This window comes from Acinonyx jubatus, chromosome E3 (genome assembly GCF_027475565.1).
Source record: "Acinonyx jubatus isolate Ajub_Pintada_27869175 chromosome E3, VMU_Ajub_asm_v1.0, whole genome shotgun sequence".
Taxonomy (NCBI): domain Eukaryota; kingdom Metazoa; phylum Chordata; class Mammalia; order Carnivora; family Felidae; genus Acinonyx; species Acinonyx jubatus.
In genome coordinates, this window is record NC_069398.1 from 30,792,502 (window position 1) to 30,809,233 (window position 16,732).

Sequence of the window (16,732 nt, forward strand, 5' to 3'; positions counted from 1 at the left end):
CCAGGAGGATGACTGTGTGGGGTGGTCTTATGCTGACCTGGACCGCCCATAAGCCGGGACCAAGTAGTTGCCTTCAGGTACGTGGGCATGTGGTGGACACCCAAGCAGAAGCCTGGCTAGTGGGAAGGGGAAGATGGATGGACACCACGTGGCAGCAAGTGCCCACTCAAGGTGGACTTGGGTGTTGTTTTTTGGGGGAATCACAAGATCTGCCCTACTCTGCCTGTTCCTGCTGGGTCAAAATAAGCTGGTTATGGGTTATCTTGCTGACCAGGCCCAAGGCCTTCACTGCCCTGTCTCACGGATAACCTTTTCCGCGCTCATAATGACATGCCTAGCCCCTCGTGGTGCCTGGTTTTGTCACTTGATCACCTCCTGTCGTGTTGAGTACACTCCAGACCAGCACCATGCTGCTTGCCAGAAGGGGACACAGAACATGCAACCGGCTGTGCCTCTGAGGCCATACGTGCCGGCCTTTGTGAAGTCTGTAGAAAAGTGCGGGATACGTACTGCTGACTCACAGCAAGGCCCACATTGTAGAAGGAGTTTTTCTGCCGGGGGGCTGCAGGACCCTGGGGAGCTCAGCTCCACAGACCTGCTCTAGCATGTGCTACGTGCCCTGCACCGTGCGTGCGGAGAATGTGGCTCACGACCTGCAGCCTGTGCAGAGGGGCCCTGGGGCAGCAGGAGGCGTATCAAGACCAGTCCAGTCCAGGGACGCAGGACCAAGAAAGGCCTCTAGAGACTTTGCTGTTTGGAAGAGGGAAAGACAGATTGGGGAACGCAGAGACCAGAAGACCCGAACCCCATGACTCAGCCTCAGGGAGGCTGTGGAGGGACAGGTTCAGTTGGAGCTTTTGGAGGCAGCAGGCAGGATGGACAGACGGGCTTGGGGCACTGGCCAGCGCAAGGGACGGGGTCGTGTGGTCAGCTTGGAGGGACGGTTCCGCAGACGCTTCTGAGCACAACATGAGCCTTCCTAACAGACTGAATGAGGGCAGCGCCACACGGCCTGGGGGTGCCCTTCACTGGCAGGAAAGGGAACACAGGAGTGGGCTTAGTGGAAGTATGTTAAAGAGAGGAGAAACCTTTCTGAAAATGTCCTGTTTTTCTAAAAGCAGACATTCAAGAATGCCAAATACAGGAAAGTGCAGGACTTTTCACAAAGCAGCTACATATAACCAGCACCAGAGCAAGACCTAGATTATCAGCCCCCCAGAAGCCCACCCCCCCCCCCCCCACACACACACACACGGCGCTGCCCCTTCCCAGTCCAGACGGCCCCGACTTCGGACCCCGTGACGGCGCATCTGGTCTGGCCCTCAGAGGAACCGAACCACACAGCGGGCTGTCCTGTGGCGCTCCATCACTGCGTGGATCCACTGGATAGAAGGCTGTTGTCCCTTCTCCTGTTGATAGATGTTGAGGCTGGCCCATCAGGGCTGCTCTGAGTATCCCGGTGGGGTTTTGGTGCCCGCGTGCACGCGTGCAGGTTGGCCAGGGTGTGTGCGGGGTACGTGCCACACCAGGACCCGGGTTTGCCCGGCACTAAATAGCTTTGGGCTGTCCCAGGTTACTCTCACCTTCCTTCCTCACAGCGGAGTCGTCACTTGTCACTTTAGGGTCGACTGTGCTGCATCTCTGCAGCCATTTTTGTTTCTCTCAAATGTCTGGACCGAGTACTCAAATGGCACAGCCTGTGAACATGTGGCTAAACTCATTTTAAAGTTCAGTTGGGTCAGGGGCGCCCGGCTGGCTCATCGGTAGAGCATGTGATGCTTTATCTCACGGTTGTGAGTTCAAGCCCCACGTTGGGTGTAGAGATTATTTAAATAAATTTTAAAGTTCAGTTGGGTCAGTCAGGACTCAGGAGGCCCTCCTGGGAACAGGCCCCAAAGTTTTCCCTCTGAGGCTGAGTCTGGCTGGCAGGTACTCCAGGGAGGGTTTTGTTTCTGGTTTCCAGTTCAGAGCGCACGGAGCTTTCCTCAGACTTGAGGACGCACACGGCAGGGACAGAGCGTGCTCCCGGGAAAGGCCGCAGGAAGGTGGTTTCCAGACAGTATCAAGGAGCAAGAGGGCCAAGTGTGCCTCTGCAGCCAAGTGCAAGACGGGCAGAAGCCACACCTGGCTTTGCAGGAAGTGTGCTTTCCAGGCCAGGAGGGAGGACACTGGAGGCTTCTCTGCTGCGTGAGCTCATGCCTCTGCGCACGGGCTGTCTGCTCTAGGCAACATGCCATTGCCAGCGGACTGAGCACACGTGCCATTGCAGGGCAGGCATCCTGGTGCTTTTTCAGTAAGTCATAAATTAGCCTGTAACCGTCATGGAACGAGCGCGCTACCCCACAAATGACTGGCTCTGAGGCCTGCTGGGGAAGCTCAGCACGCCTAGTAGGAAGAAATCATTTTGCAGCCACTTAAAACCCTATTAGGACATGCTGAGCAGGGCAGCCGCTGTGTGCATCTGATGAAAAGTAGACACGGGGGCGCCTGGGGGGCTCAGTCAGTTGAGCATCCGACTCTTGATTTTGGCTCAGGTCAGGTCCCAGGGCTGTGGGATGGAGCCCTGTGTTGGGGCTCAGGGTTTGGAGTGTGCTTGGGATTCTCTTTCCCCTCTGTCCCTCAAATAAATTACAAAAGAAAAGGTAGACACTGAATTGGGGCACAAGGCTGACTGGGGTTGCCTTCAGGTGCTTGGGGCTCCCCATCAGAATGACCTTACTTACCTGCTGGTCTCGAGGTTCAAAGCACGCTCAGAGGTCTTCAGAGGCACAGAGACAGCAGGCACAGGTCTGAAGTAGCCCCAGTGCCCACAGCCTCTCTTGTACTTTGAGAATCTGTGTCCACAACCCAAGAGGAGCCATGCAGAAAGAGCCCTGACCTGGGCTTTGGCCTCCAACTATGGCCTTTGACCCTAGGCTGGCAACCAGAAGTGAGAAGAGCTATCTATCCTTCAGTGTTCAGAGGCCCATATGCCCTGAGGCCACTGGGAATCCTGGGAGCTTCCAGGAGTCTGGTCTGGTCTGGTGGCCTGTGGCTCAGATGGCATTACACTGCCCTCTCCTGGGCAGCCATCTGAGAATTAGCCCCACAAGCTCAGGCCAGTGATTTTTTTCAACAGCCAGAGCAGATTTAAAGCAAATTCTGAAAGCCTTCTAGCTTTATAAAACGAAGGACAGAAGGCACACACACCCCTGGTCCCTGGCCACACTGGGAGACCCCCCCAAGTCCCCAGGCTCTGGTAGTTCCTGAAGGCAAGGGCAGTGTTGTCCCTCTGTCGTCTCATCTTCTAGAACTTCCCACCAGATCTCTGGCTAGCCCTTGGCACATCTGTGGGCACCCAAACCCAACAAGGTTTTATTTTTGCTTCCTGTTTGTCATGGCCTCATTCAGGACTGGGCTCCCAAAACACCAGTTGTAGGCACTACAGCTGGGCAGCTTAAGGACCATGGTCTTCCAAGGCCTGAGACATGCCAACACTTGTGAGGGCCCCTCACTGTCTTCGGTTTTCTGTTCTTGCCCTTATCCCTTAGGTGACTTTAGACGTTGAGATGGCCTCAGGTGGGCTTACACGCATCAGCCATAAATTGCTCCTTGCGCTTTAGATATCTTTAGCTTTAAGGTCTTATCGAAAATGTCCCGGTTTCATGACCCTTCCATAAACTTCATCTTTATCTTCCTCACAGAACGACGCAAATGGGACAGCAAAGCCTCCTTTTCTCAGGTACGTTGAACTGTGTTCCTGGGGGTCTTGGTAGGTACACAGCCCGGGGCAGGGGGTGGGGGAGGTGTCCCGGCCGAGGCGCCTTAGGCCTATGGGGTCCAAGGAGAAGGCGGCTGCCTTGTTCTCACAGCACAGGAAGCCTACCCGGCCTCCGCCTGGGTCCCCAAGGGATGCCTCCCAGCCATGTTGCATTTGGCACCTTGATCCAGACCTTGTCCTTATGGCTCTCTCACGTAACCCCTCCCACACAGGGCCACAGAAAGGTGGGCTCTCCCATTACAACATCTACAGCCCTGGAGAGTTCTGTGACGGGTGGGCATGAGTGCACAGAGAGGACTGCCACCGTGAAACGTCTGTGTCTAGAAAATGTCCAGAGTTTTATACAGAAGCCTTCTAACTTCACAGAGCAAGGACGGTAGTTCACAGCTCCTCTAAAACCCAATTCCCATCCTGTAGTGTGTCTGCAGACGTGGTTTTTCCTCTCCCCCTGCAGCGGAGAAAACCCCTTCGCGACGGTGAAACTCCGGCCGACGGTGACAAACGATCGCTCTGCACCGATCATTCGATGAAGAGCAGGCCAGGAGCTCCAGTCCCTCCGACGTTAAGTTCTCACTTGCAAAATGATTTGTTGTTTGGTGTGCGCTTAACTGTTGCAAAGCTTCGCCAAAGGGTGCCTGATTTTAAATGTATTCCACTTGAGCAAATCGACGCATTTTCTCAATTTAACATAGTTGGGTTGATACATTTGTCTTTAATAATAGTCTAGTGACCCACTCAAATCAGTGAAAATATTTTCTTCCCATTCTGTCAGAAGACTATAAATTTGGTTCCAATTCTTACTGTATCATTTTTTTTAATATTCTGTGATTATTTTTTAACAGAATGAGGGACAGTCTGCTTTCGTGACCAGCTCTCTGCATGAAATGAGCACAGTTTTATTTTAAAAAGCATGTGCTCTTATCTAGCCTTATAACATTATCTAAAGGAAAGGTTGTGTAAAGTTGCATCTTAGCATGCAAATCATAATTTTAAGCAATATAAATTATGAATAGTCTATAAAATTTAATTTTTTAACTTAAAAATTCTTAATTTTTGTTTAATCAAATGTAGAGCTACCTAAGATGGAGAAATCCCCAAGTTCCCCTTGATTTAGACATAGCTACAGAGCACGGAGGTGTTTTGCCTGTCCCTGTCACGGCCACGTTTAGTACTTGCATTAACCCCAGAGCTACAGACTTTGGTAGCTGGGAGTCACCGACTGGATTCCCCAATGAAAACACACCAGGCTGTGCTGCAGGTGATGGGCGTCACTCACGCGTGTAAGGACCCTGCGTGTGCAGACCCAGGGCGTTCTCGCTAAGCCGGCTGACCAAAGCTGCCTCCATCGCTGGTGTACTCTGAAACCCCTTGGGGTCCAAGTTTCTCCATTTCTGAGTCGGGTACGGACACAGCTACGCACGCCCCGAAACAGCGCGTACAAAGCCATATGCCTGAGTCTCAGCGGCCGGGATGGGAAGTTCTGCATTTCACCTGAGACCTGCCCTGTGCCCTCAGAACCCAGATGTCCCGTGGCAAGGGACCTCGGAGCGAGTGGCCGAGTTGATCTCTGGCTGCCAGGGATCGGGCCCTGTTTGGGAGGAGTGCAGAATCAGGACTCACACCCAGGCCATTCGCTGTGTGTGGGCAAAGAGGGCCCTGTTTTTTTTTTATCACAGCCCCTTTGGTCTCGCCGTAACTATCAACGTTTTTCTAGACACTTGAAACTAGTCCCGGGCAAACGCAGGTAAACCAGTGTGTGTGCGTGCCACTTCTCGTTCTTGCTCCTGTCCTGGCCGGGTTGGCAAACCAGACGAGGTCCCCAGGAGCTGAGGAGTCAGACCCGTGTGAGGGCTCTCCAGGGGCTGAGTGGTTGGCGGGCAGTACACCTGTCTTGAGGAAAGACGCTCCAGCCAGGAAAGAAAACACGGTCCACTTTAGTTAAGTGGTCCACCGCTCCTCTAAGAGGAGGGCTCACGGAAGCCCGGTATTTTCAACAGGGGGGTGGGGGGGGAGGGTTTAAGACACAGCCCCGGTGTGTTACAGGGGGTGGGGGCCCTGGTATCCAGAGCTCTGCTCTCTGGGATCCTTTGGCTTCATTATTAGGTGCGGTCTGCGGGGACCCGGGGACCTGTTCTGCACCTCCAGGGAATGGGCTGCAGTGGGCACCCACCTGCCTCACGGAGGGCGGGCGGGCTTGCCTCAGGCCCCGGGCATGGAGTAATGTCAAGGTATTATGTTTCTTTATAATAATAAAACTTCGAAAAGCACATTCTCTGGAGCTGCGAATGCCTACAGAGGACTAGCTCAAGATCGGCCATGATGGACAGTGTTGAAGCCAGGCGCTGGGTATGTTATTCTAGTCTGGTCACAATTTCCAACGTCCCCACAAGTTTATTTATACAAGTGGCAGTGTGCACACCAGGCAGAACCAGGTCAACAATGGTATGAATCTCATTTATTTAAAACAGTATTTCTCACCTTTCTCAAATTGAAGACTGCAAAAAATAGAAGCAGTGCTTTATTGAGTTGTCATTCACCCCAAAGCAGTGCTGCTGCGTCCCCACGCCGTGACCCCTGCGCCCCACGAAACCGCAGCTCACGCGCACGCCGTCTATCCCGCCTCACTTTACAAAACAGTCCTGGAAGCTTAATCAAATAAAGCTACTGTACACGACATTTACATTAGAAAAACAGCTGGATGTAGGAAAGCCAGGTGTGTTGTTCCCTTTAAGTGAAGTTTGCTCCACAGTTGGGGCATCTTCGCTTCCTCAAGGCAAAACAGCAGATGAACCCAAACGGGAACAAGATGATGGCCAAGAAGATGCCCAGGAAGGTGAAGGAGTCCTCCAGAACCCCGACTCTGCAGAGAGAATGGGGGGGGGGCACGCGCGTTAGGGTCCCCGGCAGAGCCCGAGGCTGGACCTAGTTCTGTACCCACCCCACACCCCGGCACAAGAAGGGACTGAGGCCGCGAGGACCCAGGGCCCCGGGTGCCTCACGGTGACCAGGTCCACAGAAGCAGCCTTCACCCCTCCAGCAACAAACCCCCGGCCTCTTACACATGCCCATTTACCCAGGGGAAGGCTAGCTGCCGCTCTCAGCCGCTACGTTACCTACAGGAATTACCACTTACAAAGACAAGAACGTTCAGTTGCCACATAACCTGCCGTGTTTTCTCCTCCGTCACAAAAGGAAGAACAAGAAGCAAATGCTAGTTTCTATAAAAATTCTTGTATCTCTGAAAACAAGACCCAAGAAAACCGTCATTTTAGAGTTTTTCTCCCCAGTGTTGAAAAGTTTTATTCTTCTATTCCTTAGAGGGAAATTCCAAAAACTTATGAAGTTTAGAATTCAGACTTGGGGAATGGGTACAATAGATTTTAGTGAATTAAAATCAGCCATATTCACAACGTCTGGAAGAAGGCAGCACTTAACAGGGTGCCTGTGTGCTCAGTCGGTTAGGTGTCTGACTTTGGCTCAGGTCATGATCTCGTGGTTCGAGCTCCGCGTCAGGCTCTGTGCTGATAGCTCAGAGCCTGGAGCCTGCTTCAGATTCTGTGTCTCCCTCTCTCTCTGCCCCTCCCCTGCTGTGCTCTCTCAAAAATAAATAAAATCACTTAAAAAAAAATAAAAGAAAAAAAGGCAGCACGTATCTTGAGAATTTAATCTGTTTCTTCAAAAAGTCAAGTTTACCTTCAATGCGCACAACACACAATTACCACAAGGCGCCTCCGGGCTATCACCCCAATCATGAGCCACGTGAGCACAGGTTCAGTGATCTGAAGTCACCACTCACATTCCAGGGTCCTTTTCAAAGGCTCGCTCCCAAAGGTGGGAAGCAAGAGCTGTGTGCTCAGCTCTGCCTCTGCTCCTTAGGCTACTTCTGGAAAGTTCTGGACACAGCTGAAATTAAAATGAGAGCCGCAATAGCCAGCTCAGCCCTAATGAGAAACCCATCACATTCCGGAGACCGAGGAAGAGCCGGTGGAAACAAACTCTCCCAGGCGGCCGGGGACGCCTCTAGCCCTGTCTACCGCAATGCGAACCGAGGGCTTTTAGTGAACAGGGCCCTTCACCAGATTTCACGGGAACAAATGTGCCAAAGTGCCCAGGGCTGAGTACTGAGAAGGAATAAAGGAGGGGCTCCACGGGGGGACAGGAGCTGGGTAGTGAGCAGGAAGACCTGACCCACTCCTTCCTGGGGAGGCCCCCACTCCGGTGCCCCCTGCCCCGGGTTCACCCCAGCTGCCTTGGTCTCCCTAAAGCCAGGTCTCCCCTCCGTGCCTCAGCCTGTCTTCAAACACTGCTAAGGATCTCTTGTGTCCTTCCAGAATGTTCTGGAAACAGCTGCTTCTCCTTTTGCCACCTTGTGTGTGCAGAGGAAGGTTCAACTTAATAGAAGCACCCAACAGAAGGCTTCCTCCACTCAAAATGCCAAAGCTGCTAATGCTGCTCCTTCTGAGGGCCACACTGCGCCCAGCCCTACGGAGCAGGCGGGGGAATTGTGAGAAACCAGACTAAGAGGCCTGGTTTTCCACTGCTTAAAGAAAAAAATCAAACTCAATGCCCACTTCTCTTCCTACCCACTCAGGAGAGGGTTGCCTGAAACTTCCACAATGGACAGACAGTAGGGTCAGAAGCGCTTCCCCAGGTGCTGGTCCTAACACACTAGTTCCCCTGATAAACTGCAGAAAAGTGGGGGGGGATGGTTCTCTGGTCAATTTGGGGAAACTCTCTCCCCATCCTGGTATCACAGCGCACAGTAGTTTAGGAATGGCTCTGAGAAGTCCTGTAGTAAAGCCATTTGTTGAACTGTTGTTTCAGCGGGCATTTCCCAAACTGATGTGTGTGCCGAACGGTTAGACTGGACACAGGCAAGGCCAGATCTGGGGGAAAGTTAACCAGTAGGCCTGAATTTCTCTCAGCAGTTACCTTTCCTTGAGAGCACGCATCAGCAGAGAGGGGGGAGAGAGGACCCCAAGCAGGCTCTGCACTGTCAGCACAAGAACCTGGCACGGAGCTCGAACCCACGAACCTGGAGGTCATGACCTGAGCCGAAATCAAGAGTCAGACTTGCTTAACTGACTGAGCCACTCAGGAGTCGCCTTTCTAAGGACTGCAAAGGCGGTCGGGTCGCTACACTGCTCTCAGGCCCTCCCATGACTGCCCCTGCCCGTGGGAGTCCGGACGCAGCTGCGTGGGGCCCACCTTACACCTGCCCCACCAGAAAAAGCACCTAAGGCCATGTTGCCAAAGTCAAGGGTGAGTGAGGCTGTGGGCCACCAGCTGTGTCCCCACACACAGGGAGACTGGACAGGCTGCCCCGGGCAGGGAGCACACCTGCTCTGTCCACAGTCCCCACCCACAACTCCTGCAACTACTGATGCTAATCAAGCCACTAACAGAGCAGCTGGAAGCAGCCGGGCGGCCCTGTACCAGCTGGGAGTTATGGCACCACCCAGGTGCCACTGTCCTTCCTCCTGGCCTCTAGCAACGTTCCACCTACAGCTGAAGTCCCGGGAACCACACCAGTTCACACGTTCGGTCAGAATGTCCAAGGAAACAGCGGGGGGCAGGGGCGAGCGGGGCCTCACAGCTGGGTCACCCGCACCAGCACAGAACCTTGCAGAGAAGACTGCCCTCTGGAGGAGCAGAGGGTGCCTTGCCCAGCATCCCCTCCAGGGGCCAGTGAGGCCCGAGGACCGGGACTACCGGGCTGAGCACCCACCCAAGGTGGACACTCCATGTCATCTCGTGTCAGGATCCAACCTGTCAAGAGGCACAGCCTAGAATCCGTGGTGTCTGCTCAGAGGCTCCAGGTGTCCGGCGGGAGGCTGGGGCCAAGGCCTGTCCTGTCCTCAGTGCCCTCAAGTGGGTGCGTGTGGGCAGCCCGCACCCCTGGCTACAGAAGCCGCGCCGCCCCCCTACCCTGCTCCGCCCCAGCTGGGTGCAGTCTCCCCGGCGGTGCGGGGGCCAGGAGCTACCCACGCTGCCTGGCAGGCCCGCCGACGTGAACCGCCCATCCTGGGGGCTGCTTTTCCCGGATGCTCCAGGGCCCGCCCACCACCAAGCGCACCTGGGGAAGGCTGGTCACTCTCGCCCAGGCCCTCGCTGCCCTGGAGCCCGGGGGACCGGCCCCCCTGCTCAGCCCCCGGCAGCTGCTCTGGGAACCTAAAGGGCAAAGTGAGGGTAACACGGGCTGACCCGGCCCACCTCCGTTTCCCAGACACGAGTAACACCAGCCTGCGGTGCTTTCCGTCCAGACCTGTCACTCACTGTCACCAGAGCACAGCCCAGCTCGCACCATTCACCTTAGGGGCCATCCCTGCCAGCAAGTCTGCGACCAGACCACCTCCCACAAGACAATGACCAGAACCCAACCTGGCTTTGAAGGCTGAGGGACAAAGGGACGGCCAGCAGGAGCCTCCAGCTCTCGGGCACCACACTTCCCACTGGAAAGAGTCTTACCCACAATTCCAAACAACAGAAAGCTCTGAGAAAACTTTTTTCATAGGCTTACAGGAAACTCACCTGGCAGCCACAGGTGACCTGAACTGATGCGGCCATTGATGGTCATAATGCATTCACTTAACATGAATATTCACGTCTTGCTACAAAAATATTAATGTTTTGACCAAGAGTAATGCCCCAGACCTCAAAAACAATGCTGACATAATTTAGTTTTTAAAAATCCAGACTCTTCTGGGCGCCTGGGTGGCTCAGTTGGTTAAGACTCCAACTTCGGCTCAGGTCATGATCTCCTGGTTGGTGAGTTCGAGCCCCACATTGGGCTCTGTGCTGACAGCTCAGAGCCAGGAGCCTACTTCAGATTCTGTGTCTCTCTCTCTCTCTCTCTCTCTCTCTGTCCCTCCCCTGCTCACACTCTGTCTCTAAGATAAATTAAAAAAATTTTTTTGAAAAATCCAGAATCTTCTGAACTGAGAAACATAATCTGATCTCTGGGCCATTCTTGATGCAGTGACACTCCAGGTTACAGAGCAGACCTGTCCTCAGTTACGGTCCCCATGTGGCCACCACAGGAGGGATGGGATGCCATGCCCTGGCCATCTCCTGCCGGCCTCTCCCAGCTTCCCACACTCTTCTCCCCAAACTCCCCCGGAAAGGCCCCAATCAGTTCAGGACAAAGTTTCAACTCTTTCAAAGTGGCTCAGAATCCAAACTGAGCAGGTTGCTCTCGCTGAGGATGGAAGGCCCCGCCCCCATTCTTGAGCAACAGATGTGTGGTTGTATGTGGGTGTGGGTGTGTGTGGTTGGGTGGCCGGCGGGGGGCGGGGGGGGGGGGGGTCAGGGAAGCTGGGGAAATAAGGAACTTGACAAATGCTGAAAATGCTTATTGGATGTCTGACTCATCCTATGGAGAGAGGGGCCGCCCGCCATCTATCCAGAGCGGGCCTGGGTGACGCGCTGGATGGGCAGGACGACAGAGGCCCTGCCTGCACGGGGGTCCTGCTTCACAAGGGACGGCAGCATGGGAGGCCCGACCCCACAGGTCCCAGGAGGTCCCGAGGCTGGGTGCTGGATTTCCCCACCTCCCGCTTTCCTCACAGCAGCCCCGCCCAGGGCTTCCCAGTCCCCTCCCCGCCACCGGGGGACCTGGTACCACGAGCTCCAGCCGCCCCCCGGTTCAGCCGCCCCTGGTTCGTCCCCAACTACTCACTCGTTGAGGCAGAATGCAGCCCGGGGGCAGTGCCCATACCAGCCCTCACCTGAAGGACTAGCCTCTGTGGGGAAAGGGAGCGGTGGACTTCTCGGGGTGGGGAGCAGATGCCCCGGCACGCGGCCACCCGGGTCACACCCTCCCACCTGGCGCATCTGTCCGGCCTTCTGCGGTCCCAGGGCCTCCTCCCCTGCAAACAGGCCGCTGGCAGCTCTGAACGGCCTCACGCCTCCCCGAGCAGATCACGGGGCGGGGCGAAGGGGTCTTCCACGACCACGGCCTCTGGAGGTGCCGCGGGCCACCCCGGCTCGGTCCTCGGCCCGCAGACGGGAGGCGGCCCCCCGCTCCCTCGAGTGCTCCCGCGGGCTGCACGGCCCGCCGAGTCCCGGCTCACCTGGGAGCTACTCCCCCTCCTCCGGGACCGAGGACCCATGAGACGGTGCCCACAGATCCCTTCCTCTCAGGACCCCTCCACACACTCCACCACGTCCCCCCACGTCCCGTGTCATACCCTCACTGCCTGCCTGTGCCCCCACCGGCTCTACCAGGGTCACGAGTCCCCTCCACGCTGACCACCCCAGGCCATGTGCACCTTACCGCTGGCTTCAGGCGACATCTGACCCTGATCTGTTCGTGGAGCCTCTCTCGGCTTCCAAGGCCCCACTCATTCCCAGATCTCCTACCCCCTCTCTGGTTATCCCCGAAACTAAATACCCGAGGACGCCCAGCCCGTGTCAGTGGGGAACCCAGAGCAGGCCAGGCCCTGCATCTGCTGCTTTACACGCGCTCTGGCCTTGACCCGTGCTGCTCAGAGCGCCTTCTCCATGGGCGACCCCAGCACAGCCTCTGGTGCACCCAGCCGGGCCTGGTATCCCGGACTCTCGGTGCCACCTCCCTGGGATCAGGATCCAGGCACAGCCCACACCCCCCCAGGGGAGGCCCAGCTTTGGAGAGCCCGGGGACCCGGCTGAGCAAGACGGCACCCAGTCCCGGCGGGCAGGGCAAGAAGGAGCACTCTCATCCTCTGGGCTCACACGAAAAGCTCTCTTGCAGCCGACTAAAAAGGGAAGACAGAGTCAGGCTGCTTAAGATGATGGCCAAGTGACAAGGGACACAGGCCTCTCACGCCAAGCCTCCCTCAGAAGAAATCACAGACGTGTGACTTGGGCAAATCGCTGCCAAGCTACCAGGGAGGGAAGGGGACAGAGCCTGGCGGGCTGCACGGAAAGGGAGAAAGTACAGTCACAAGACAGTGTCCTGTCTCCCAACTCTAGACACCGTGCCCAGGGGCCACCTCTCCATCCTGCCCAGAGAGGAGCGGCCTCAAGGCCACGCACCCACTCCCCAAACCACAGGAGAGCCTCCCTAGGAAGCGCCGAGACTCTCCCTCCTTCCCGCTGCCCACCTCCCTTCCCCCACCCCCCCACCCCCCCCACACTCCCCCGTGCTGCAGAGGCACAGAAAGGACCGCTCCCCAGACAGGAGGGCGCTGCCGGCAGGAGGCAGGCAGGGGGCAGGGATGCTCTTGCACAAAGAACCCAAGTAAGTGCTGGAGGGGCCCTTAGCTCTGGCATCCATCCTTCTTGGGCCACAGAGGAATGTGCCAAGAGGGAGTCCGTGTGTGGTCCCAACACAGTTCCCGGACTTGCTCTCAGAGCACCCACTCCTCACTGCCTTCCGCCCAGAGGAGGAAGGACGGGGATCCCCACACAGAAAGAAAGAAGCCTGTCTCCGACACAGGAGTCCCACACCTCAGCCTTCAGGCAGCCTGACCTTGATCGGGATTCTGCAGGACTGGGGCTCTGGGACCCGAGGCAGCAGAAGCCACTGGCCCCCACAATGACAGAGCTCCCACCCCAGGGAAAGTCCTCCCCATCTGGCAGCAGCCACGTGGGCCTTGCTGCTGGTCTGTGCACAGGCACGAGGGCCAGGAAGGGGGCTTCAGAGAGCATCCCAAGATGCTCCCGTTTCCCAGAAGGGAAAACAGGGCCAGGATCTGAACCCAGTTCCTCCAGCAGGCTGGGCACTGGGACAGAACACTCGGACGTAGCGTGGAGGCCAGGAAATCCCAGACCGCTCTGCTCCAGACAGACCCCTTCCCCCGACCCCCCTCTAGTCTGCTGGCCTGACACCACTCCCTAAACTTGGGAGATCACTCAATTCTCCCACCCAAAAATAGGCCTTTGGAATCCTCCAGCTGGCCCAAGTGGGGACAGCACTGTGCAAGCAGCCAGGGCTCTGAGCACCCGGGACCGCCTCAAAGCCAAATACAGCGGGTTTCCCCTCACCCACCTCTACAAGCAACCCCCCGAGACACCGGGGACCAAGTCCCGATCCCTGCTCAGCCCAGCAGCATGCTGCCAGCGCCCAGGCCACAGGCCTTCTTCCCACCCTTGGGCCCTTAAACCCCAACAGCTGTGACGCCCCCAGGTGCCCAAGAAGAGAAGGGCGGTCAGGAGGGTGCGGGTCATTCGCCCTCCACCCGCCCCCTCCATGTCCTCCAAAGGTGTATCAAAGAGGGGCCTGTTCCGAGGGGCGCCTTGGGTGGCTCGGCCAGTTAAGTGTTGGATTCCTGGTTTTGGCTCGGGTTGTGATCTCGTGCTTCGTGAGTCTGAGCCCCAGGTCAGCCCAGCGCTGACTCCGAGCTGATGGTGCAGAGCCTGCTCGGGAATCTCTCTCCCCGCCTCCCTGGCTCACATGTTCAACCTTTGTCTCCAAGTAAATAAATAAACTTGAAAAAACCCAGAAAACAAAGAGAGATGCCTGTTCTGAGTTTACATACGAGGCACGTGGCCAGCCCACGGCCCCAGGGCCCCCTGCCCACAGCCCTCTTTACTAAGTACTCAGTTGGCTCTGGGAGTCCCCCTCCTCCCCTCATCTCTGCGATGCCCCCCGCTCCTGGACGGCACTCAGTCACCCCTGTGACTCTGAAACCTTTAACTTCCCCTTGACGCCACCCTGGGCCTTCCAGATACACCTGTGACACGAAGCCTAAGTGTAAACCAGTGTTTCTCAATTCCATCTCTGAGACTTCCAACTTCCTCCTCCCACTCAAGGGGCTGACCTGGACTCTCTCGCATCAACCAAGGGCAAGGACCAAGTCTTCCCCGAGTCTGACTCCTACAGACACCTGCCAAACTCCAGAGGCTCTGGTTTGAGAATACGGAAAAATCGCTCCTGCCACCAAAGAAGCCCGGTGTTTCTGTCCTCCTCCAGCTGACCGCCCTGCAGGGGATGAAGCAGCCCTCAAGGAGGGTGCTCCCCTGGCCTCCTGGACCCCCCGCTCCTTGAACACACTGGCCACTGGGGCTTTCCTAGCTGCCCCTTCCCAGCAAAATGAAACCTTTCACCACCTTCCAGAATCAACTGCAAAGCAAACTTACACGTCCTAGAACCAGGGACATGAGACATTAACATTTCTACATCCCACTCATTTGGGACTCGGTGGCCCCAAAAGCACTCTCCTCAGGAAAGTGAACCCCTCCCCTATGACCCGTGCGACGTGTTTAGATCTAAGGACAAAAGAACCCTCTCTCCCCCACACCGCAGGTCAGTAGCTTGTCCCAAGACAAGACTAGCCCACTTCCGAACGAGTCCGCCTCTCTGAGATTCTGGGTGTGTGTTCTCGGGATGGGGGGCGGGGGGGGGGGGGGGGAACCAGCCCCCGGCCGGTGACATACCTGCAGACCGGGCAGCCTCCAACGACAACGATGGAATTGGCAGGGTACCTGGTGACATTTCGACTGTGGATGTTGTAGACCCTGGGGTGGTGCGTGGGTATCCCTGTGGGCAGGAAGGCACGTGAGAAGGCGGCAGGGAGGAAATCTGGGAAGCGTGAGGACTACTCCTACCTTTCCCCCCGACCTCCCCCCACTTATCCTTTCCAAAATCAAGACGACAGCCGCCTTCGCCGAGAGCCCGCGACGGGCTTGACCGGGTGCTAACTTGCAGACGGCACCTGGTTAACGAAGTTAATTGACAAGACGGCCGTGGCGCGTCCCGAGAAGCGCCGGCCTGGTGCTCGCGAATCCCCCCGCCGCCCCCGGGTAGGCAGAGGGCCGCACGGCGGGATCCCGCTGCGGGAGCCTCCCCACCGGCTCGCGTTCCCGGCCCCGGGGAGGCTCCTCGGCAGCACCCGCGCGGGGACCCCCCCCCCCCCCGCGCCGAGCACGGCCGGGCCGCGCCCCCCGCCGCCGCCGCGTCCGGAGAAAAGTTGGCTTCGGGGTTAAAGGTCGCCACAGCACGGAGCCCAAAGTTTGCTCCCGGCCCCCCCCGCCCCCGCCCGCCGGGCGCACCTGTGACGAGGTAGGGGTAGGGCGGCGGCGGGGGCGCGGCGGGGATGGCGCCGTAGCCGTGCGGGCCGCACGCGAAGTCGCCCTGGCCGGCCTCCAGGTTGTAGGCGGGCGGCCGCTCCTGCAGCAGGGGCTTGTGGTCCATGGCGGGCGGCGCCCACCGCGCCCGGCCCGGCTCCCGCCCGGACTCCCGCTCGGACTCCGGCTCCCGCGCCGGCTCGGACTCGCGCGGACGCCCGGACCCGCCGGCGGGACCCGCTCCTCGCGGGCGGCGGCGGCAGCGGCGGTGGCTGCGGGGCTGGGCCCCTCTCGGAGGCGGGCGCCGCGGGCTTCCCCTCCGCGCCTCCCCCCGGCCAGTCACAAGACCCGGGTCACGTGGCGCAGCTCCCGGCGGGGGGTGCGGCGCGGGGCGGGGCCGGCGCGGCGTCTTAAAGGGGCCGCGCCCGCCCCGGGCCACCCGCTAGGCCGCCTGCCGCCTTGACCCAGCGCTCTGCCCTGCGCCGCTTCCGCCGCCCCCAGACCTCCCACCGCGAGGAGACTGCCCGCCGCACAGGGGGCTGGGGGGAGGTGCAGTACTTGGGTCGTGACTTTTATGGCCCGCGGACCCCGCCCCTTCCAGAGCCGGGGTCGGCCCCACCCATCTCCTAGCGGAGACCCCCCGTGGTAGGCGGGAGATCCGATGGCCCGAGCCCACTCACCACGGGGAAGGGCAGGGACCCGGGGCGGCCTGGAGGAGGGTCCAGGATGGGCGAGTCCCCCGGCTGTTACCTATCCTGGGCAAAGGAGCCGGGGGGGAGGGGGGGCTCCGCGTTCCGAGTGACCCCGGATCTCAATCAGGGCCGCTGCCGGGGTCAATGGAAGCTCAAACCCCTGCGGGAAGAAGCAGGCCGCGCATCTCAACGTTGGCTGCTCGCGCTCGGCTGATGCTCATTCCCTCGATTTTCGTCTTGACAAATTAGATCATTTCTAGGAGTTGCAGCCACTGATTGCAAATAACTCCCC

At 57.8% G+C, this 16,732-nt stretch overlaps 2 protein-coding genes across 3 annotated transcripts in view; one reads left to right on the top strand and one right to left on the bottom strand.

Moving 5' to 3' along the window:
- Positions 1 to 6,027, top strand: part of BAIAP2L1 (BAR/IMD domain containing adaptor protein 2 like 1) — a 93,745-nt gene extending 87,718 nt beyond the window's left edge. For both annotated transcript variants that reach the window (XM_053213319.1, XM_053213318.1), the window contains exons 13-14: positions 3,684 to 3,721; positions 4,215 to 6,027. In XM_053213319.1, the coding sequence (XP_053069294.1) occupies positions 3,684 to 3,721; positions 4,215 to 4,290 (114 nt within the window). In that variant the 3' untranslated portion in view covers positions 4,291 to 6,027. The remainder of the gene's footprint in view (positions 1 to 3,683; positions 3,722 to 4,214) is intronic.
- A 171-nt stretch (positions 6,028 to 6,198) lies between these two features.
- Positions 6,199 to 16,108, bottom strand: BRI3 (brain protein I3). The gene is made up of 3 exons (XM_027055177.2): positions 15,734 to 16,108; positions 15,119 to 15,221; positions 6,199 to 6,620 (listed from the first exon to the last, which is right to left on the bottom strand). The coding sequence occupies exons 1-3, from the start codon at positions 15,873 to 15,875 to the stop codon at positions 6,488 to 6,490; spliced, it is 378 nt and encodes a 125-aa protein (XP_026910978.1). The 5' UTR covers positions 15,876 to 16,108; the 3' UTR covers positions 6,199 to 6,487.
- Positions 16,109 to 16,732: the final 624 nt, after the last annotated feature.